This window comes from Chrysemys picta, chromosome 21, assembly GCF_011386835.1.
Source record: "Chrysemys picta bellii isolate R12L10 chromosome 21, ASM1138683v2, whole genome shotgun sequence".
Taxonomy (NCBI): Eukaryota; Metazoa; Chordata; order Testudines; family Emydidae; genus Chrysemys; species Chrysemys picta.
In genome coordinates, this window is record NC_088811.1 from 12,414,319 (window position 1) to 12,436,355 (window position 22,037).

The window sequence follows — 22,037 nt, forward strand, 5'->3', positions numbered from 1 at the left end:
CCCAAGGGCTTCAGCCCTGGGCGGTAGCGCTCAGGTTACAAGCCCCCCGCCTAGGGCTGAAGCCCTTGGGCTTTGGCCCTCCCCGCCTAGAGCATCAGGGCTCGGGTGGGCTCAGGTTTTGGTCCCACCTCCTGGGGTCATGTAGTATTTTTTTTTTGTCAGAACAGGATCGCGGTGCAATGAAGTTTGAGAATCCCTGGTCTAAACCATCCAAGACAGATGGGTATTCAGCCTCCTTTTGAAAACCTCCCTCTTAGAGGGATACTTTTAGATCAAATTTGGCCCCAAATTCTGCTTCTTTTTAGTCAAAAACTCTCAGACCAGTTTGAAAAAAGACAATAACCAACAGAAATATGTCCATCCGTTTTTATTAATTTTCCACTGAATATATTTAAAAAAAAACAAGTAAACATTCCCTTTGGTGTTTACAGTCCACACTGGGCAACATTGTGCCATGGCTTGACAGCCAGAAAGCAAAATTTTCTATATACACATAATAAATAAAGACAAAGAAACTGACTTCAGTGATTTTCTTTCATTGTCCAAATTTACATGCAAACATTAAAAAAAGTTTTTTTCAGATTCTGTCATTCTTAATAACCTAAAATGATATGAGTAACAGGTATGGAGAATTAAAAATTATTTATATTTATCTATATGTATATATATACACACACACACTATGAATTTTGTTGCCTCAGAGTCCAATCACCCTTGATGAGAGGCAGGATGGTCCAGTGGTTACAGCAGCAACCTGAGCACAAGACTGGCACAGCTGCACTGCAGTGCACCTCTACCCCACTATAACGCTGTCCTTGGGAGCCAAAAAATCTTACCATGTTATAGGTGAAACTGCGTTATATCGAACTTGCTTTGATCCGCCGGAGCGCGCAACCCTGCCCCCCCCGAGCGCTGCTTTACCGCGTTATATCCAAACTTGTGTTATATCGGGTCGCGTTATATCGGGGTAGAGGTGTAGTTGTGCCGCTATAGCAGCTGTAGTAGCTCTGTGCCTCAGTTTCCCACCTGTAAAGTGGGGATAATAGCACTTCCCTACCTCATAGTGGTGTTATTAGAATAAATACATTAAGGATTGTGAGGTGTTTAGATACCACCATGTAGAAGTACCTTAGATAGACTGATTCTCCTATCTCACGCAGTCATTCCACCTTCTAAATTTTCACTACCATATTTAGTTTGACGGGGGAGCATTAATTCGCACAGTCACTTCAAATTTCATATACTCCACATTTGTGCACTGGGCCCTTTTACTACAGCACTGATGGTGCAGGAGCCCAGGAGGAAAGCTTCTAAATCTAGTGGGACTTTTCTGATGCCATTTTAAAATGGGGGACCCGGCCCTGGTCAAATCTAGAGTCTTTTGCAATAGGCCTCTGCAGTACCAGTTTCAGATTCTGCATGCCAAGCTTCCCAGTGCGCACATGTTGGGCCCAGTCCTACTCCTAGCGAGGCCAATAGCAAAACATTCCTTGATTTTAACAGGATTAGAACTGAACTCTTTGAAATGAACGAATGCAAAAAACCTGCTGCGCGCTGAACATTATGGCTAAGATTTGAATCACAAAAACAAGGAGGACGTTGCAGATCAGGGTTGCCACACAACCCAGATGTACTTTCATTTGTGGCACAGCCCAGATACCTTAACTCCGGTGAGTAGTTCTGAAGAAGTCAGCCGGACTACTTCCCTGAGTAAGGAATATTCATGAATGAGGAGGGCAGGACCAGGGGTTACATGAGCTCCACAGAGCCCCAGCATTCTACTCACCTAGTAAAGGCCTCAGCACGTCGGGAAGGACGTGGCAGGATTGGGCCAGGAATGGGCACATTTAGAGTCATGCGGAATAGTGTGTGTGCGCCAGAGGGCTGAGTTAAGGGTGCTGTCGTTGGACAGCAGGCCGTGGCATCTCTGATGCATTTACATGTTCACCAGTAACACTCTGTGGTAAATTCCCTAAACGAGAAATGCTGAAAGGTACCATGTTAAGTCACACACACATCATCTCTGAGAAGAGATCAGTGCATTAAGAATTATGACAAGCAGCTAAGATTGACTGATTATTATTATTATTATGTTTACACAGCCAGACATAGAGCCTGTGGTGCAGAGGAAGGAGGGAAAGGAGGTGGGGGAGACCATTTGAACTGCCAAGCCGCTCCTGGGAATTAAAAAACTGTGTCTGTGAGAAGCAGCGAGAGGGAGGGAAGTGAAACCCCAGGTGTGTCCTGGCTTTGAAGAGACCAGTGTACATGATGGTGATGACTTTCTCTTTTCTTTTCCCTGCTAACATAGATGTCCCCAAATCAGGGGCCGGGGGGTGGGTATTTTCCCCACCTTTACACCACTCCCTAGAATGATGCGGGTGGTGGTGGGTTATCATCAAACAGCCTAACAACCCCCCCCCCCCGACTATTTGTTCCATCCCATTTAACAGCAATGGAGACTAATCTCTTTGGGGACTGAGGCCGGGGCCCGCGGACGCGGGGCAGACGCTCCACCAGCTGAGCAGAGCCTTGATCTCATTGTGTCCTGCGGTCACCGCGCCGCTCGCTGCCCCGGGACTCCAGAGGCGGCCCCAATCCGCTTTGAAGCGCTGCGGGTGTGAACGGGGGCGGGAGCAGAGCCCCGGGCCGGCAGCAGCTGCAGGCAGGTGAGGCGTGGAGCTGTGCAGCCCCCACCTGATTCCTGTGACGGGGGGGGAACTTCCCTTCTCACTCTCGCAGCCTAGCATCAACTTCTCCCCCCGGGGGCTCCCTCCTGCCTTTGTCTCCTGCCTTTGTCTCCTTCTCTCTCTGGGGACCACCAGCTGGGGGAGCAGCCCCGCGGGGGCGCGCCTGGGCTCGGGAACGCGCACTCTCCCTTTCCTCCTATTGCAACACCAGCCCTTCTGTCTCCGCACAACCCCCCCCCCCCCGCCCCCAGCTCTATTGCTAGCAGCTCCATCTGATTCCCCCACCCCTCTCCCCTGGGCTTCCCAGCGTCCCCAGCTCCTCTGCCGGCTCCGCACATTCCCCCACTGCCTCTCGCCTCGCCCTCCCCTGTCTCCTCCTCTTCTCGGGTGTGAACAGCCCCCCCCCCCCCCCCCCGCCTCCTGAGCCAGGCAGATCGGCTGCTCCCCTCCCTGCCCTCCCAGCTGCCTCTGCCGTCCGGGCTGACTCCAGAGCCGAGGAGCTGCAGACAGGTAGGCAGCGGATCTCTCCCTCCCTGCACCCCTGACCTTGCAGCTCGGCTCAGCCCTCTTCTCTGGGGAGGGGGCAGGGAATGGGCAGGTTCTCTCGTCCTCTGCCGGGACGCCCCTCACCTCCCAGGCCACACACCTTTCCTGCCCATCCCTCCCTCCCAGCCCGGCGGAGAGCTGTGAGATGCCGGGGGTGGCTGACTGCCCCGCGGCCCAAACACCTCAACTTCCTTAGGCTGCCCCGATCCCTTCCCCCTCTGGAGGGGGCTCCCCATCACCCCCACACACCTGGGCAGCTCGAGATCCCGCTCCCCCACGCCACTCTCTGCAGTCCTGAGCTCTGGTCCAGTTCGCCTTTGCTGATTTCAGCTACAGCTGGGAAGAGTCTACGTGTGTGTGTGTGTGTGGGGGGGGGGGGGTGATGCCTTTACATCATGTTCCTGCTTAGAATCTCCCGGACTGGGCTGAGGGCGGGGGCGGGGGCTCGTGCTGCTACTCCCATGTTCCTGGTTGGTGCCAGTCTAAAGTCACTTTTAGCCGGCGATGGCTAAGCTAGGGGGAGGCAGCCAGCCTTCAGCTTTCATTGTGATGACAGGATCCCTCTCATTAGTGCATTGTTTGAGCTGTTCTACCTCCCTGTGCCTGATTCCCCCCCAGGATTATTGATTCTAGTCACTGTGGTTGCTGGAAAGGCTGTGGCTGGGATGCAGTTTAATCCATTCAAAGGCCCCCCCAGGCACTGTCTGTTCGGAGTCTGGTCTCTCACAGGGTTTTTTATTCCTTATTTTATTGCTTATTTCACAGGCAGGCCCGTTGCCAACAGGGTTCATTATTTCGGTTGTGGCGGGTTCCTCCGAGTCATGATACAGCCACTTCTAACTATCGTCTGCACAACAGATGCCAGTTATGTTTCTTAATGCATGGCGGAAAGGTGGTGGGACTTAAGAACCTGAAATATTTATAGCGCATCCCACTGATTAGGTCTATCTAGCGATCTGCTCTGGGATAGATCTTTGGAGATGGGGCCATGATTAGTGGGGTCAGTCCGTATGATTAATCATCTGCTCGCCCTCGTCTCCATTCATGCTGAGAATCAGACACAGTTGCTGTTTCCCGGCTCCTTTAAATCTTAGTCACTTTGAATACTATTAGAGGTTCTGAGTCACTTTAAGATCCCGGTACTCCATTCACGTTGTCTTCCTGAGTTTGCTTGTTTGTGCCTTCTACCCTTTGTTTTCCTCCAGTCAGTTGTCTAGCTCCCTTTGCACCTGAGAGTAATCACACTGTCCCATTGATCCTAGACGTCTCCTCAGCCTGCCCTTGCTCCATCGGGAAAAGTTACCATGATGGAAAGCTTCTGTTTTCCTGGTTTTTTTTTAAAGCTAACAATTGTATTCACAGAGAAACACATGCACACACCTCTCCCAATTGCTCCCTGATTGACCTCTAATCTTCTTCTGCTGGTGAAAGTGGGGTTGTGAGTCTGAATTAAATGATTTTGGCATCAGCTAATGGCTTATTACAGCCGGTAATTCATCATATAGAATTTATGTGACATTCATCCAATTCATAGGTGAAGTCTTCCATCAGCACAGAGTTTGGATGGAAATTGGTTTGCATTTTCATTACATTTCCCTTTTATAAAACTGTGCATTTCTCTTGTGAAAACTGATTTAAAAAATCAACACTTATCATGCAAGGAATAATGTCAGTATCTTTCTCTAAATGAGCTGATACATGGGGACAAATTCACCCCCTGAAATGATCAAGCATATTGGGTCAAATCCCCCCCAGTGTAACTCCAGTTGGCTGGATGCTTTTCAGTGGCGTGTGCAGTGTCCTTTCCTATTGATCGTCCCCCATTTGTCATTCTGCTTTGTGCATGAAATTAGAGATTCTTCAGTGCCGTGGTGACAGCAAGTGACTATATCTTGGATGCTAATCTCAGACTCATTGCCATTTTAATCTCATTATTGGGAAGAGGAGACCCTGTTTGATAGCAGGTCACATGTCTCTCCCCAATGATGGCTGTGTCTGCCGTTTTGTGAAGCCCCGGGGGGGAAAGCAGAGCAGAGGGTACTGCATATTCATCCAGGTGCCCCTCTTCCATTTCCATACCATGTCCTATCTGTCTGTTCCACCTTCTAGGACATTGGAGGCCCAGTCCTGCAACCCTCTTGCTTCCTGTGAGTGACATAGTTCTACTGAAGTCAGTAGAGCTACTCACATGAGTAAGAGTTATTCCCAAGGGTACGGGTAGAGGATTGAGGCTCAAGGTAATAGGAAGGCAAGGCCCATCTCTTGGCAGATGAGAGATTTGCAAGGTGTCCAGCACCGCTCAGAGCCAAAGTGCAAAACCCTGGAGGCTAGTGGTGATCTGATGGCAAACATAAAAAGAAGAACAGGAGTACTTGTGGCACCTTAGAAACTAACAAATTTATTAGAGCATAAGCTTTCATGGACTACAGCCCACTTCTTCGGATGCATATCATGTAGTCCACGAAAGCTTATGCTCTAATAAATTTGTTAGTCTCTAAGGTGCCACAAGTACGCCTGTTCTTCTTTTTGCGGATACAGACTAACACGGCTGCTACTCTGATGGCAAACATATAAATGCAAACCTCCCACAGTATGTGAGCTGCTGAAGATGGGATTTCTTGAGTAGCATTACACGTGTGACACTACGTCTCTCATCAGGAGGGCATCCCAGCTCTACCATTGACCACCAAAGCCAACGTTTTCCAGTGGTCACTGATTTTCAGTGCTCCGCTTGAGACACCCTGGGCCTGACTTGCAGAGGGGATGAGGCCATCACAACCCCAGTGGGGCCCGCTTTGCCATGGCCTGCAGCTTGTGCAGTCATTCCTGCCAGGGCAAAGTGAGCCCGACGTGGACGTAATACCCTGCCAGTTTGGAATGGTAGCATTATATGCTCACTTTGCACAGGGGTTCATGACGACCCAAGGTGCAGGACAATGGAGAATCAGGCCCCTTTAAGGTGTCTTGGGTTGAGCATGCAAAAAGGGAGATACCCAGAATTAGGTGGCACTTTTGAAAATGTGGGTCTTACCCCTCTGTGCCTCTCTCCACCCATTAATAAAACAGGGGTAATCCTAAGGAGCTGCCTCTCAAGTGCATTGTGCGGCTAAGGTCTGTAAAACACTCTGAGATCCTTGGATGAAAGGGGCCATGGCAGTGCAAAGCATTTACATTAGACAGTGTGGGTCAGGCAGCAGGGACCGACCATCTCTGCCATCTAGGCTCAGCAAGAGGCTGCAAAGTGGTGGTGGTGGGGGGTTTAGGTGTTACTGAATATGATGCAGGGGGCCATGAAACGGGACAGGCGTGTATTTTCCCAAAGCCCATTCAGTCCTGTGTCAGAGTCACAACCCTTCCACAATCACAAAATAGGCCAAATTCAGCCCTCATACAAATGCTTAGGGCATTGCTAAATTTGGCCTTGGGACTTTCTTTTGTGTAACAGCTTTTGCAGTAACTGTAAAATGCCACACCAAGTTAAATAACGACAGAGTGAGAAAGGAGCTGCAGAGAAGAAGGCTCTTTCACCAAAGGTGGTGACCAGGGACAAGGAGGAGCCCAGGGGTGGATAAATGAAGGGGGAGCAGGGTGGGGCTCAGCAAGGGGAGTGAGGAAAGCTGAAGCAAGTTCATGGACCGTTCGGAAAAGGAGGAGGTGGATCCTGAAAGGAACCGAGTGAGCAGGCGGTTTGTGCTTCTTTGTCTGCACGAACTAGGTCTGAAAGAGGATGCCTGGGCTGGCAGCTCTGGCAAGGAAACTGTCCCGACTGAAAGCTCTTTACAAAGTCGGTGACAGGAATATGCAAGAAATGCTCAAAGCCAGGGACGAGGCCGTGGGCATTTCCTATATCTGGGGTGGTGGTGTTTGAGATGAGTGCATCTCAAACACCAGTGGTTTGAGCATTGGCCTACTAAACCCAGGGTTGTGAGCTCAATCCTTGAGGGGGCCACTTGGGGATCTGGGGCAAAAAATCAGTACTTGGTCCTGCTAGTAAAGGCAGGGGCTGGACTCGATGACCTTTCAAGGTCCCTTCCAGTTCTAGGAGATGGGATATCTCCATTAATTATTATTATTATAAGTGGGGGATGCTGGTGAAGGGGAGAGAAACATGTGAAGTTCCCCAGCACTTGCCTGCAGAAATAGAAAAACAGATGGCGAGAGCCCCTTTACCTTTGTTACAGTGAGCCCTGGCCCGGGCGGTTGGGATTCATTGTCCATCACGCCTGCCATGTGCGCACACAACACACACAGATGATGAGAGACACACGTACATTTGTCTATCCCTGCAGCTTATGTTCCTCTATCTGGAGCGCCGTGAGAGCTGTACACTGTAGCACTCCCACAGCGAATTAAATTCCTTAAAGCCAGGGATAAATCTGGCCCAGGTTTCTGTTCAATCCATTTTGATTCAGCCCTGGAGCGCACAAGCTGGTTTCCTCTGTGCTGTCTGTCTGTCAAGAGTCCCAACATTCTTTGTTCATGGGCTCAGAGCTCCTGCTTCCGTTCCCCCCCATCCCTGCTCCTCCAGATATGGAATGGGAGGCGGGGGGATTGTTAGATATTTGAATGAATTTGCTGTTGGTCTGATGTCTTTGCTTTATCCCCGAGGAACCACCTTTAAGTTGGGGGCAGAAGATGGCTGCATTTCAGTGGCACAGTAAGTCCCTGGCTTTTCTCTGTAGTGACTACAAATGACAGAGCACATTAGTGCAAATTACATAGGTGGGTTTTGTGCTACAGATGCCTGCCCGCTAGGAACTGGTCTGAGCCCCAACAAACTCATGTCTCATATAAGCTACTGAACAGCCACTACTTACCCAAGTTGGATTCAAACTGGTGACCTAGAAGTGGAAGGCTCTATAGCCCATTAATAATCCCCGAAACCATCCTGTCTGCACCGAGGGTATTTTTAGGACCATTAACAGGCTTGGTAGTATTTGCTTGAGACCCTTCACTCTGTTAGCAGGTGTTGATCCTGCTGGGAATGTTAAGTGGGTCCTCCTGACACATGGAGGGGGGCGACTCATTACCCTGCCTGGATATAGGGGAGACAGGAGTGGCTCTCTAGAGGAAAGAGGATCTAGGGTGTGGGCCAAGCAGCACTGAGGGAGGAACCCTGGGAGCAGCCAAGCCTGGGGGAACTTTATAAACTTTGTTGATTAAGCCGGACCCCAGGAAGGAGGTGAACTTTTGTCTCTACACTATGTACAACTTTGTTTCAGAGCAGGCTGGCCAGGGCCGGCTCCAGGTACCAGCCCTCCAAGCATGTGCTTGGGGCGGCACCTGGTGGGGGGCGGCGCTCACCCGGGGAGAGCAGGGCCGCGGCCCGGCTCGCCGCCCCCGGCGCTCCGGCCGGGGAGAGTGGGGCCGCGGCCAGGCTCTCCGCCCTCCTCCCGGCGCTCCAGCTGGTCGGGGAGAGCGGGGCCGCGGCCAGGCTCTCCGCCCTCCTCCTGGCGCTCCGGCCGGCTGGGAAGAGCGGGGCTGCGGCCGGGCTCAATGCCCTCCCCTGCCGCGCTCCCCGGCGGGGGGCGGCGGGAGGCTTTTTTGCCTGAGGCGGCAAAAAAGCCAGAGCCGGCCCTGAGGCTGGCAAAGGCATCTCCTTGCAGGGCCAAATTCCGCTCTGACTTAACACCCCATGTGAACCTACTGAGGTCAACGTAGAATTTATCCTGTTACGAAGAGAGTGAAGTGCAGGTGTCGGACTGATGCTGGCTGCTATGTCTCTGAAATGCACAGCACAAGGGACTTGGTACAAGTGCGGTGGTCAATCAGGAGAGAGGCTACGCTGGAGCTTGGTTTGGAGGGAGGAGGATCAGGAGCCAGACTGGCTGCTGATGGGAAGAGCAGCAGGGGGAGGCTGGAGAAGATGCAGACCGGTGTCAGAAATGAATGGGGTTGTGTGTGTAAAGCAAAGGATATTGCAGATGGGAAGGGAGAACTTGCAGACTGTGCAGGGAAAGAGGATTGGGCCTAGGGAGATGGGAAGTAGAGGTAGCATCCGGATTTGGGCATATGACTGGGTGATGCAGAAGAGGATGCACTATATGGAGGAGTCCCATGTTGACAAGGGGCACTGTAGGAGTTGCCCTTTAATGGAGCAGCAGTTCCATTAATTCAGGGCGGCCCGAATGTATGCTGTTATCTTTAGAGCCACGCAGGCAGAACAGCAGCATAAACACTTCTTAGCTCCTCTGATGACAGGGGCTGTATGATATAACGTATTTATTAACTGCATTATTATTGCAAACCTGTGCCCTCTTCCCCATGCCCACAGATCTAGGGCAGAGTGGAGGTAGCACTCTGGCCCCTGCAAGATTCCAAACCGTATCATGCCCTCAGGACAGCTGCTGGGTCCAGGGACTGTGCGCTGCACTTTCCCAGTTGGTGAAGAGCTGCATTTAAGTTCACAGCAGCATTTAGCCCTGCAGGGGGTTTCTGCATCTGATTCTTTGTCATCAGGTCCCCAAACGAACACGTGGCTGGGGTAATGTTCAAGTGGAAAGCAAAGGGCTCGTGGCTGCACTAGTGATTGTGATGTGTGGCCCAGGCAAGAGCCACCTGTTTAATCCACTCTTGGCACTTGCTGTTCCTTCCGCTTGGCACCCTCCCATTTCTCCCGTGGATGAGAAGGTGAGACACTGTTCCCAATCCTTAGAATTCAGAGTTGCCAAGATCCAACTGACTTGCTCTAATTTAAAAAAAAAAAAGATGAAAATGTTCTGGACACAGAGATACTGGTTTTGCTCAGCAATATTTATTGTTTCACTGGCCTTGGCGTGGGAACTGCAGATGCTTTGCTAAATGGATTCCAAGTTGTAACTCTAGATTTTGCATGAACCAAAATGAAATGCTATTTTGTAGCATGACTTCCCTCGGCAAATAAGATATTCCAGGGCCTCGCAAAGCCATGCTTAGACACGCGGCTTTCCTTGTTCATTAGCAGCCCTAAATAAAGGCACGGGTGCTGTCTACGCTAACACTGCTTAGGCCTGAACTTCCAGGGGAGAGGGGGCTTTTCCCGGTGGGAATGGAAAAGTATGGAAGGGTTTGCCTCCTTCCACTCTCTAAAGACCCGTATGCAGTAACTGTAGGAAGGTTCTGACAGAGCTTGCCGGGGATGAATAAACAGGGTTTTCACTAGAGGACTGAAGAATTCCTTCTTATGAGCACATCAGTTGCTCCTGGCAGCCAGGACTTCCCTTTCTTCCTCATGTGCTGATGACAAATCCCCAGCAAAATGTGCAAATGGTAAAGATTCTATCAGTACCAAGGAATGGGCATTTGGCGAGTCCTTTTAACTCATGTCTTTCATGTTTAATTAAAGTTTGATTCCTAACACGCGCACACTGAATCTCCCTTACACAGAAGTCCTGCTTTCCTGGGAGCTAACCCTCAGAAAGCTGAGCTAGCCCATTGGCTCGGGGTGGGGCTCCTCTATCCTGTCTCAGGGCCAGATTCTGCTCTTGGTAATGCAGGTGTGAATGCAGAGGAGCTTTCACTGACCTCAGGGGAGACGCTCTGGATTTACACTGAATCTGTGTCACAGTTTGAAACTCAGGGAAAACATCTTAACTGTGGAAGAGAATCTCAGGCCTCCTATGGCCGGTTTCATGAAGCAGCGGTGGGGCTGGCATCAAAGGAGATACTAGTTATTCCCCTTTCCTCTGCTTTCTTGTCATGCTGACTCTAGCCGGACAATCCATAGAGGCTGCCTGGAACGTGAAGGGTTAATGGCCGCTAGGCAGTGGTCTGAGGTTTAGCCATTGCAGGCATGTACTTAGGAGGTGCTCACTGGGGTGACCAGAGGTCCTGATATCAGTGGCTTTGTCTTATATAGGCAACCCCGCCCCGGGGGAAAAAGTGTCCTGATTTTTCACATTTGCTATCTGGTCACTGTCCTGGGAGCAGGGGGAAATTAATCGGGAGTGAAGAGAACTGCGGGGAGGAAAGATGTTGGTGTGCCAAGCTCTGCACCCCCAAAGAGACACAGTTCTTCCTCTTTGATATAGTTTTTGTTACAGTCTCATATTAAGCCGAGTCCACCAGGACCAGCGTTAGCCCTGGAAGCTTTTTTGTGGTCTAACCCAGCAGAGGAGGTGAAGAGCTGCAGTTAAATTCTAGAGATGGTCAGTGTCCTCAGGGGTTGGGCTTCCCATTGCTCTAGCCAAACGTGTATTGCCCTGACTCAGGGGGACCAGCCTCCTCAGTGCCATGGTAATAACGGTACCTTTGTCCCATGGTAATAGGTGCACTAGAACGGCTTAAGAAGTATTCTCAATGGGGAAAGATTGGTTTTGAAGAGGTGGGGGCAGAGATGAGAGAAGATGTGTATGATCAGGGCAGTGAAGTCCGTACATTGATTGTATGAGGGTCTGAAGACCCGTCTTAGAACAGAAACTTGAGCAGTAAGGAAACCATGTGAGAAATCTGAATACAAAGAGAAGTTAATAATATTATTTTGCCCTCGCCATTCCATCTAAGGATCTCAAATGGCTTTACTGACCTAACAAGCCTCCTGATGCCAGTAACCCCATTTCACAGATGGGGAAACTGAGGCAAGGAGTGATGAAGTGACTTGCCCACGGCCACAGAGTGGCAGAGCAGGGAACGGAACCCAAGAACAGCAGCTCAGAATCCCACTCCCGATCCCCTATTCGGCTCACGAGACAGCCCTCCTACCCTTGTCAGTCCAACAGAGATGACTGGAAGCATTCGTCTGCCGCCTGGCTACCCTTCAATGGAACACTTCCAGGGTTTACTCAGACCCTGCTTTGCTCTAGCTTCCCTGGTGCAGCCCAGCCCCAAGCCAATCACCTGCCCTACAAGGCCATCGGCTTTTTCCAGTTCTGACAAGCCAGCCGTGAGGAGGCCCAGAATGCCAACCTGCCTGGCAGGCAGCTCCAGCACGACAGCTGGTGCTGGGCTGCCCCACCATTGCCCGTAGGAGCCAGGATCGCATCTCTAGCTCCTCGGATGGCAGGAGGTAAAAGGGAAAGGTAGGGGGGCTAGTCCGAAATCAAAGGGAGGCATCAGCATTGATTAATGACCTTCATTTGCACATGAAACTGGAACCTCTCCTCCCCTGCAGGCCTTGCCCGTGCTGCTGTAACCAAGGCTGGAATAGGAGGAGGTAACCAAGGAGGAGGGACTCATTCATTGCCAGCCTTGAGCCTCTTCACGCTGTGTTCCCATTCAGTCCTGAATCTTGGCCTTCCTCCCACTCCATACTGCTTCAGTCCTGGCCTCCCCCTGCGCGCCATGTGCATCCAGTCTCAAGGACCCTCCTCGTTTGCTGCACTCCTTGGCCCTGCCTGCATGTTATAGTCATTGACCCCTGGTGTCCCAAGAGATGAGAGGTGGGGCTAAGCTGCCAACGTGGGTTCTGGACTCCAACTTCCCCCAGAGGACAGGGCTCTTCCTATCTGGTGAGGTTTGGTTTTGGAATGTTGGGCCGACGCTCAGTTTGTCTGAAATCAAAGAAACTGCCCGTTTATGCCAACTGAGGTGCTGGCCCAGGGGCTCTAGCCTGGAATGTCCCCTTTACTCATTGGTTCTCAAACTCACTCCTTATCCATGTTAAGTCAGCATTCCCCAGACAGGAGACTCTTTGTATCACAGACGCAACTGCAGAGTCAGTGTTTTCCCACGTAACAGGCTCATTGATCCAACTATGTCTTTCCTTTGGCTATTTTTCTTGATGCAAGGTTTTGCTAAATGCAGGATCTGCAAGGATTGCATTCTCTTTGCCAGGAGGAGACATGGGACGGGGTGAGTAAATTCAGCATGTGATGATACTGCCTTCCGGGCACCCTCCTTCTGCTGCTCACCCTCTTAAGTCAGCAGTGTGGCATAGAGGGCAGGAGTGAGCGTCAGAGCACCTGGATTCTGTTCCCAGCTCTGCCAGTTTGTGATGTTGACCAAAGCACTTAATTTCTTGGTGTCTCCCCTGTTCCTCAAAAGGGGGATCACAACACTTGGCAGTCTTTGTAAAGCATGTTGAGAGCTTCAGTTAAAGCCACATTCAATGAAACTGAAAGGCAGAAGATTTCAAACTGATAAAAGGAGAGGCTTTTTATTATTATTATTTATTATTTTATTTTGCATAATGCTCGGTTGGCCTGTGGAACTCATTGCCACATGATATCATGGAGGCCAAGAGCCTAGCAGGGTTCAGACCAGGACGAGACTTTTATATGGCTAACAAGAACATCCAGAGTGGTGCTATTAAGGGATAAAAACACAATCCCCCAAGGCTGGAGTGCAGCTGTGGGACCAGTGAGTGTGATGTGTTTAAAGGGCTGATCTGAATCCTGGTATGGGAGCAGGGCAGATAGAAGGGGGTTTTGTGGGCTCTACAAGGCCTGGACTCTTTGATGAGCTTGATGTTGATTATATGTTTATCTCAGGTGCAGCAAGGCGCCCAGGATTATGGCATCTTCCTCCTGCTCCTTGTCCCCTTTCTTTTTCTTCTGTGTCCTGGTTCTCTCTGACATCCGCCCAGTGGGCTCCCTGGACCCTGGCACCCAGGACAAAAACATCCCAGAGAATAACAACAACCTTCAAAACCAGGAGCTGTGGCAGCATCCGCCCCGAGCAGGGCACCACCGCAGGCATGGTGGAGCCAAGAAGGACAGGGCCCATGGCATGCCTTCCAGAGGGCAGGTGTCTGGAGAAGAGGCCCTCAGGCTGGCAAGTGGGACTCCAGCAGGGGAGGACCAGGGAGCAATCCAGCGGCCAGCTGCCCTGAAGCAGCAGAAGGATGTCTTTCTGGGCTTTGAGTTTCCATATCCTGAGGGGGAGAACCAGTCCCCGGGGTCGGAGAGGGGGAAGAAGCAGAACCGGGAGCACCGGCGGCACAGCCGCAGGGAAAGGCTGAAACAACACAGAGGTAGCAGAACCTTAAGGGACTCAAAGGGACCAAGGTCTCCTGGCCACTTCAGAGGGCGAAGTGTATGTGGGTGTGGGGGAGGGGCAGTGTGTGTGCAGAAGGTGACTGAGGGGGCTCAGTGTGGGGGGGACAGTGGCTGAGGAGGGGCAGTGTGGGGGGGAAGGTGGCTGGGGAAGGGCAGTGTGTGTGTGGCAGGGGCAGTATGGGGGGAAAGGTGACTGGGTTGGCACTTCCACAATACAGATTAATAATAATAATAATTAATAATCAATAAAAGTCTGTGTCAGCCCCTTCTGAACTTCCCCTGGGAGAGACGGATTTGGAATGAGACCCATTTGAACTGCTTCCCCCACCCCACACACCTTAAGGTCTAAACGCATTTGATGTCTGGCTCCAGATTTAAAGGCTGCAGGTGGTGTTGTGGTGTAACTATCCCCATGGGAAATTCGGTGGCCCCTAGCAAGGAAAGGGATGAGGAAGATTAAGTTGTTGTCCTTGTCACCTTCTGTAGGCAAAGGCCCTGACCCTGGGCCAAGCTCGCTGTATAAGAAGCCTGAAAACTTTGATGGGCAGTTTCAAAACCTCCAGGTGGAGGAATTCACGGGTCTGGCTCCCACGGTGCTCCTCTTCACCACGCTGGAGACAGCGGCTTCTACTGAGGAACCATCAGCTCTTCCAGCCGCATCCCTTCGGCCCCAGGTAAAGGTGCAGCTGTTAAACGCACTGGACTCTCCACCACAGCCGCTGGCTGGAATTTTCAAAGTGACCTAAGGGAGTTAGGTGCTCAGCTGTCCTAAGTCAAGCTTGGTGGTGGTATGGAGGCTGATGATGGCTAGCTATCCCCACCTGGAGCCAGCAGGATCCTGGCAGAGGAGACAGGTAGCTGCTTGGTGCCACCATCTCCTTCACAGTGATCAGCTCTCTACTGAAAAACACCCTCTCCCCACCCAGTGTGAGACCCCAAGACTTCCCCATGAGCTACAAATGCCCTCCTGCCCCTTTCAGGCATCTACTTTCCAGGTGTATTGTCTGACGCAAAAGCTCTCCTAAAAAGTGCAGCTCCTTTCCTCAGAGACACCAGAGCATCTCCTCACTCAGGAAGATCACCTCCTTTGATTGAGACATCTCTCCTCACCCCTGCTAGCCACTCAGCTTCCCAAAAGCGGCCTGGTATAGAACGAGAGCTCGCCTGGAGAGACAGCGTGTCCCAGGATGTGTCAGGAGCCAGGAACTCATGAGTCCTCATGCTGGGCTCTGCCACTGACTTGCTCTATCGCCACGGGGTAGGATTTTCAGAAGCAAGCAGCATTGACTTAACTGCTCCTGTTGAGGTCACCAGGAGTTTTATCCTTGGCTTCAATGGGAACAGTGAGGCCGATGCTGAACCATCTGTGAAATGGGGGTAAAAATCCTCACTTCTGGGGAGTTAATGTCCTTAAAGTACCTGCTGACATTTGCCTGCGGGGCCTGACAGAAGGACGTCCTACTTACTGCCTTGCTTCTTGTCATCTGCAGGCCCGTGTCAGGCAAGGTGGGGACGTGATGCCCACGCTGGATATGGCTCTGTTTGATTGGACAGATTATGAAGACCTCAAGCCAGAAATGTGGCCATCTGCCAAGAAGAAAGGTATCCAGGGGACCTACCTGTACCCTCCACCATCTCTCTAAGGCTTGGGGTTCTCAGCTATCCTGGAAACTGGAGGACAGACTTGGGGATGAAGGAAGGAGTAGGAGAGACAGCCAAAAAGCTTAAGTTGTCTTATTGCATCGGTTAGATTGTGTAGCTGATTATACCTAACACACCCCTGCCATGTCTGTACCCAGACTTTGTGCTTGTCAAGATGAGGATGCACATTTTAGCTTTATAAGCTTCCATGCAAATACCCATCACAGACATTTCTCTATTGCCATGCAAAACCTGCTGAACCCTTGGTCTACCACAAAGGGCATTTGGATGGCATAAGACATAGATTTGCCAACTTCTTCCTTTTATTTTATTATCTGACACATATCTGGCTCCAGTCTGTTCAAGTCTCCATATTGAGCAAACCACATCTCTGCTGTATCGAGTGATTTATCAGGTTCAACTGGAAAGAGAACAGTGTTAGTGCCAACGGCTAAGGAATCTGTGATCGTTTTCCAAGAGCTAATCCACGAATCTAGCTATGGAAAGTATTGTTTTTATAACTATCTCCATTAGCTGGGGTTGATTCTTTTGACTCCTGCTAAACCCTTCCTCTGTCCACTTGTATTTCATGTTCTGGAGCAATTTGCCCTGAGCTGGGCAAGATATGGTTTGGGTTAGGTTCAGGCTGAGGGAGATTCCAATAAGCAACGAAGCCTGTGAGGAGCAGAGATGAGACTTGAACTGTAGAAGTTTGGATCCAGATCAGAACTTCTCTAAAGTTTGAGGCTGTTTGGATCTAGGGATGGTTTGGTTCTGGGCCTACCTCTAGGAAGGAGTGCTGATCTTAGAAGCTTTCAAAGACCTTCTGTTCCCCATGAGCAGTGGGAGTGCTGGTCCTTTGGACTAGTGAGAGGGAACATGGGAGAAGGTCAAAGTAACTTAGCACCTGCTAAAGAAATGCTGCTACTTCACCAACCCAGACCGCAGGAAGGTTCAGGCTGCTGGAAAAGATACTGCCCCATTGCATTCCATCAGCTATTTGCTCTTCTCCCTAGAGAAACACCGTAGTAAGAGCCCCAGCAGTGGGAATGAAACCATGGCGGCTGAAGGAGAGCCATGTGACCATCACCTTGACTGCCTCCCAGGTGAGCACCAGCCTCATAAAAACAAATTCATTCATTGCAGAGTTGGTTGCAGACTCTGGAATGTTTGGAATCCAGGCCTGGATTCTGTGGCTGGGGTCGGGGGAGGGAGGGGTGACACCCCCCTCTAACTTATCCTAATTTTGAGAAATGAGTGGGGTGCCGAGGTCAACGTGGAGTCTGCTGTGAACATCCATGTTCCGACAATGCACTGGCGGTGTCCGGGAGGAATTCCTGCTCCAGGCAGGTGCCGATGGGGAGATAATTCAACTGCATTTTCTCTCCTTTTGACCATCTCTTGATGGCTCGCTCGCTGTGTTGGCAGGATCCTGCTGTGACTTGCGTGAGCATCTCTGCAAACCGCACAATCGAGGCCTTAACAACAAATGTTATGACGACTGCATGTGCACTCAAGGTGAGTTCAGCTCGTCGCTGGTGGGAGACCCCCACATCCTTGTTTTCTTCTTATCGCTGGTTCAGTGGCTGGCTACAGAGATTATAGGGGGCAGTGTGGTCTAGCAGTTTGAGAGCCGGGACCCCTGAGTTCTAATCTTGTCTCTGCCATTAACTTACTGCGTGTCCATGGTCAAGTCATTTAATCTCTCTATTTCCTCATCTGCAAAGTAGGGAAATTAATCCCTCCATACCAGTCTCAACAGAGGAGTGTGAGCAATAATCCATTAATGGCAGTAAGGGGCTTTGAAAATGCACCGTGCTATATACTTTCTAGGCAGATTTTTCTCAGAGGTGTACGTGGTAGCAGGATATTCTAGACCCAGGACCTTATTCAAACATGATGCTGTGATAGATTGGCCTCAGGACGGTGCTCCTATGGAAATCCCAGTGGGGCTGCCCCAGGCCCGGTTTCATGTTTAGGCTGCTTAAGTTAATGACATGTATGCATTCCTTATCGTATATTGATATCCCATGAGATACGGAGATAGGATAAATTTGGAGTCGAGCGAAGCTCTGATCATATGTGTTTTTCTTATGGGGGAACTGAATGGCCCGGGGGCATTGGTAATGAAATGCAGAACCTTTCCCCTTTTGGTAGACAGGTCTGAATGCAGCTCAGAGCAGTGGTATCCAAATACACGTGCCATCTTCTCAGTGACCTGTGACATCAGTCCAGTTCCCAGTGGACAACTGCCCACATCATAAAATCCATCACTCAAAGGCAATTTTGTTGGCTGTCTCACTGCAGAAGCCAGGGAGACTGAAGTCCCCTCTCACCCCCGAAAGGGTCTCTCTCTAGGGGAAGCTGTGCTGTCCCTGCTCTGTGGAGCAAAAGAGGGCTCTTGTCTCCAGGGCTGTCCATGCAGCGCCTTCCAGCAATACCAAGGGCCAGCCGTACATCATTGTCTTCAGTGGAGCTACCCGGATTTGCACTAGCTGGCCCAACATTCTAAATACTTTCCTAGTTTGTAAAGCATGTGTCTGATTGACAAGAGGCTAACTAAGAAGAGGCACCAAAAGACAAATGTGCCAAGTCCCAGCGACAGATGAGTTACCTGGGCGAATTCCCAGAGTGAAACACCCTTATTAGGAAGGCTGTTCATTGGTACCTTTTTAAAACAGAGGCTGCTTTCCTAGTATACATATATTACTTCTTCACCAAAGGCTACGTCAACCAGCATCACATATTCCCTACACTATAGGACCTGATCCAAAACCCATTGAAGTCAATGGAAAGACTCCTATGGACTTTGGTGGGCTTTGGATCGGGTCGTCAGTCAACGCTGTCAGAAGCCTCTACCCCCTCTCCTGAAGTTTAAGAGAGTTAAAGTAGCAAGGGGAGCTCCCCGACCATTGCTGCTATCATAGCCGCACATTAGCCGTAATTTCCCAGTGGAGAGATCATTTAGACAGTAATAGGAAGTAATCGGGGGAGACCAAGCAAAACTTCCTATGGATTTTCCATATTGTTGTCTGTGGAATTTCTGAAGAGCCTGTGAAACACTCTGTCTGCACCAATGAAATCTCAGCCATAGACGTACAGACGTCACCTTTGATCAGTGAGCTAAATAGCGTCTAATACAGGAGACAAGAAAACAATAAGCCCTGTAAGGGCCAACGCAGGTGATGGGACTTCTCTGCCATTCTGGTCCAAATGTCTCACCCAACGTTATGTCCCCCATGTGGTGGGTTCTGCCATGGACTCTGTGTGTCACCATGAGTCACATGTCCTCACTGCTGAGCTTGCCTCCGCTTCCCCTACTGTAAGATGAGGACCGGCCTAATTCCTTGAAAGCTCTATTCACCAGCACACACGCAAACTCCAGCACAATTCCGCGTGTGTGTGTGCGCGCGCACGCGTACACCCAGATTACTCCCCAGAGCAGTTAGACCATCTCACACTCATCATCTGTGTCTTCTGTGCAGGGCTACGTTGCTACGCCAAATTTCACCGGAACCGAAGAGTGACCCGGCGGAAAGGGCGTTGTGTGGAGCCGGAGTCAGCCAGCGGTGATCAGGGATCGTTCATTAACGTGTAGAAGGGGGCAGAGATTCATTTCCAGCCTGGAGGGTCAGGGACGAGTTATTTATAACTAGCAGTGGGGAGGGGTGGGAAAATATCTACCAAATGATTGAAGCTGCAGGCTCTGACCGGGCAGGGCCCCAACAAGACTGATTCTGGAGATGAGATGAGGGTAGTTGTTCTCCACCTTTTCTATCCCAGTACCGCCCCCCCCGGACATCTCTCCCATCTCACTGGGACCCCCCTCTCCCATCTAGCAGAGTGACTGTGGCCCCCTGACACCAGTTCACGACCCTGGAGTTGAGAACCTCTGAAACAGGGGAAAGGGGCCTTATATTGTCTCTGCTGAGAGGAAAAGAGAATACAAGACTCTCTTCTCACTGCAGCTAAAGTTGCCTCCTTTAGGTCGAATGGAACCCAGGGCTTAAGTCTTTCACCTTGGTTATTTCTTGTGAGAAGACTGGGAGGAGCTCCCCTAGGATTCCTGGGTTCTGGGACAGGTGGGCGGGTGTCCTTGTTCTCTCCTGCTTGAAACCTATATGGGAGATCAGATGACCAGGAAATTGGATATCCTGAACCGGACCATTGCATAGGACATGCCCATTCTCTGCAGACCTGAAATTCTTGCTTTCCCTATGGCTTATCGCCCACAGCCAGTCAGATTCTTTCTTCTCTACCTAGGATTGTGGGGCAGTGACGCACGGCTAAGCAGTGCTTTAGTGATACTGCTTGCCACTCACTAAACAAACACCTGCCTTCACTGGTGACTCTGTCCAGAACCCACACTTCAGTGTCTGCATGGGGTAGTTTGGAAGATAAGAACCTGAACCTCAGCTGGTGTACGAGGCTGCTGCTCCATTGACTTCAGGGAAGTTTGGCCCATTTTGCACTACCTGAGGATCTGGCCCTAAATGCGTAGGTGATGAGTCACTGGATCTTAGCTCTGCTCTTCGCTTTGCCAGAGACTCGCTGTGGGGCCAGGGTGAGTCACTCTACCGCTCTGTGCCTCTGTTTCCCCTTCTGTACAATGGAGATGTCTCCCTCCCTCCTTCAGTTCATTCATGTTGGTGACCCACTTTTCAGACCCACAGGTGCACTGTGCTGTTGGCAAGGGGTGCCAGCCGGCACGCTCCCTTTCAGAGGACCAGCCGCTCGGCATGCACTCTGATCTGAGTGACCAGGCAGGTTTATGAGGGGGCCCTTGGCAAGAGGACTCCATTGGGGCCTAGTGCAGTTAGCCAGAGGGTCTGTCCCTGGAGTCAGCACCGCGGCATTGGGACACAGGGAGATGTTGATTTTGCTTTTCTTCAACCAGCAGCCAAGGCTGGAACAAGGCTCATTTAGCCACAAGGCCATGCCCTGTTTTGGTTCCCACTGCGGTTTGCAGACTGTGAGTTCCTGAGGCTGTCCCTTCCCCATCCCTCCCTCTCTCTCCCTCAGAGGACAAGCTGGTTGGGATGGGCTGAAGCTAAATGTCCCGGCCTGCAGCTCTCACTCATTTGGTTCTCCTTTGGAGTGTGGGTTTTTTAATTATTATTTTTAGGAGTTTTCTGGGGAAATGCAGTTTTCCTAGTGAACAAACAATACAGTTTCTGGTGACGGAAGGTGGGGGAGGGCTGTTACCTTGTAGTACGTCCTGTGTCGTGTTGCATGTGCATTTGATTGCGATGTAAATAAAGAGATGATAGTTATCCTTTGCCCCACGCTTTCTGCTTCCTTGCCTGCCTCCATCCCTGGGACAGGAGTCCATCAGAGAGCCTTTGTGAGGCTAGGTCTGTGACCTCTGAGGAACACCTAGGTGCTTCTGACAATAATGCACTGGAATTGCCCTACTCTGGGGCTCCATCCAGTCAAGTATACCATCTCCAACATCAGCTGCTTCAGAAGAAGATTGGAAAACAGCCTGGCACTAGGCAGCTATGGAATAACCTGCCCACAGAGAACGGGTTCTTCCCCACTCCCAAGGCTGGAGGCTGTCTTATGCTCTGAAGAATGAGGGTTTATAGTCCTTCCAATATTCTTTTTGTTGTTCTTGCCATTATAACTCTGGATATGCTTGTCAGGCATATAAATGTCCGGTCCTTTTTTAATCCTGCTACGTTCTTGATCTCCATAATATCTTGTGGCAATGAGTTGCACAGGCTAACTTCATTGTGTGAAAAAGTGGTGTTGGTTAGACACTAGGTGTCATTCTCCCTGGGTCAGAAGGGTGACCATACGTCCCGGGACAGTCCCTTTTTAAAGCCCTGTCCCTGCCGTCCCAACTTTTTTTTCCCAAAAGGAGGCATTTGTCCTGTTTGCTCTTGCTGAGTTGGCAAGAGCAATGGGACAAATGCCCACTTTTGTCAAAAAAGTAGGGTGCAGTGTGGAGGAATGTGTGTGGGGCAAGCAGAGATGCCAGGCTCCCCCCCCCCCCTCTGCAGCAGGGGAGGCAGAGCTGGGGAGGGGAGGCAGCCTTCCAGTTTTGGGGGCGGGGGCGGCAAGGTTCCTGGGACCGGGGGGACAGCCTCATGAGGGCCCCCCTCAGGGGTCTAGCCATGGGCAACAGTCTTGTGAGGGGAGGGGCTCAGGCAATGGGCTGGGGGTGTCCTGTTTCTCTTTGGGAAATATGGTCATCCACCCCAGTGTGGCATGAAAAGGTTCTGTGTTGCTTGAGGTAATGTCT

At 50.8% G+C, this 22,037-nt stretch overlaps 1 protein-coding gene across 3 annotated transcripts; it reads left to right on the plus strand.

Moving 5' to 3' along the window:
• Nucleotides 1–2,542: 2,542 nt before the first annotated feature.
• Nucleotides 2,543–21,070, plus strand: DRAXIN (dorsal inhibitory axon guidance protein). 3 transcript variants are annotated; one of them, XM_024104318.3, is made up of 7 exons: nt 2,543–2,669; nt 13,643–14,124; nt 14,636–14,823; nt 15,640–15,751; nt 16,807–16,896; nt 17,219–17,308; nt 19,276–21,070. In XM_024104318.3, the coding sequence occupies exons 2-7, from the start codon at nt 13,665–13,667 to the stop codon at nt 19,386–19,388; spliced, it is 1,053 nt and encodes a 350-aa protein (XP_023960086.2). In that variant the 5' UTR covers nt 2,543–2,669; nt 13,643–13,664; the 3' UTR covers nt 19,389–21,070. The 3 variants fall into 3 exon arrangements, with proteins under 3 accessions (XP_023960086.2, XP_005292877.2, XP_065431071.1); XM_005292820.4 differs by lacking the exon at nt 2,543–2,669 and adding an exon at nt 3,060–3,200; XM_065574999.1 differs by lacking the exon at nt 2,543–2,669 and adding an exon at nt 12,673–13,004.
• Nucleotides 21,071–22,037: the final 967 nt, after the last annotated feature.

Excerpts from the sequence above, each read along its gene's own strand:
- DRAXIN (XM_065574999.1), top strand. The coding sequence starts at position 12,907 with ATGTCTTTCCTTTGGCTATTTTTCTTGATGCAAGGTTTTGCTAAATGC. Across the intron at positions 14,125-14,635 it reads AAGGCTGAAACAACACAGAG|GCAAAGGCCCTGACCCTGGG; the intron begins GTAGCAGAACCT and ends CACCTTCTGTAG. Across the intron at positions 17,309-19,275 it reads CGACTGCATGTGCACTCAAG|GGCTACGTTGCTACGCCAAA; the intron begins GTGAGTTCAGCT and ends TCTTCTGTGCAG.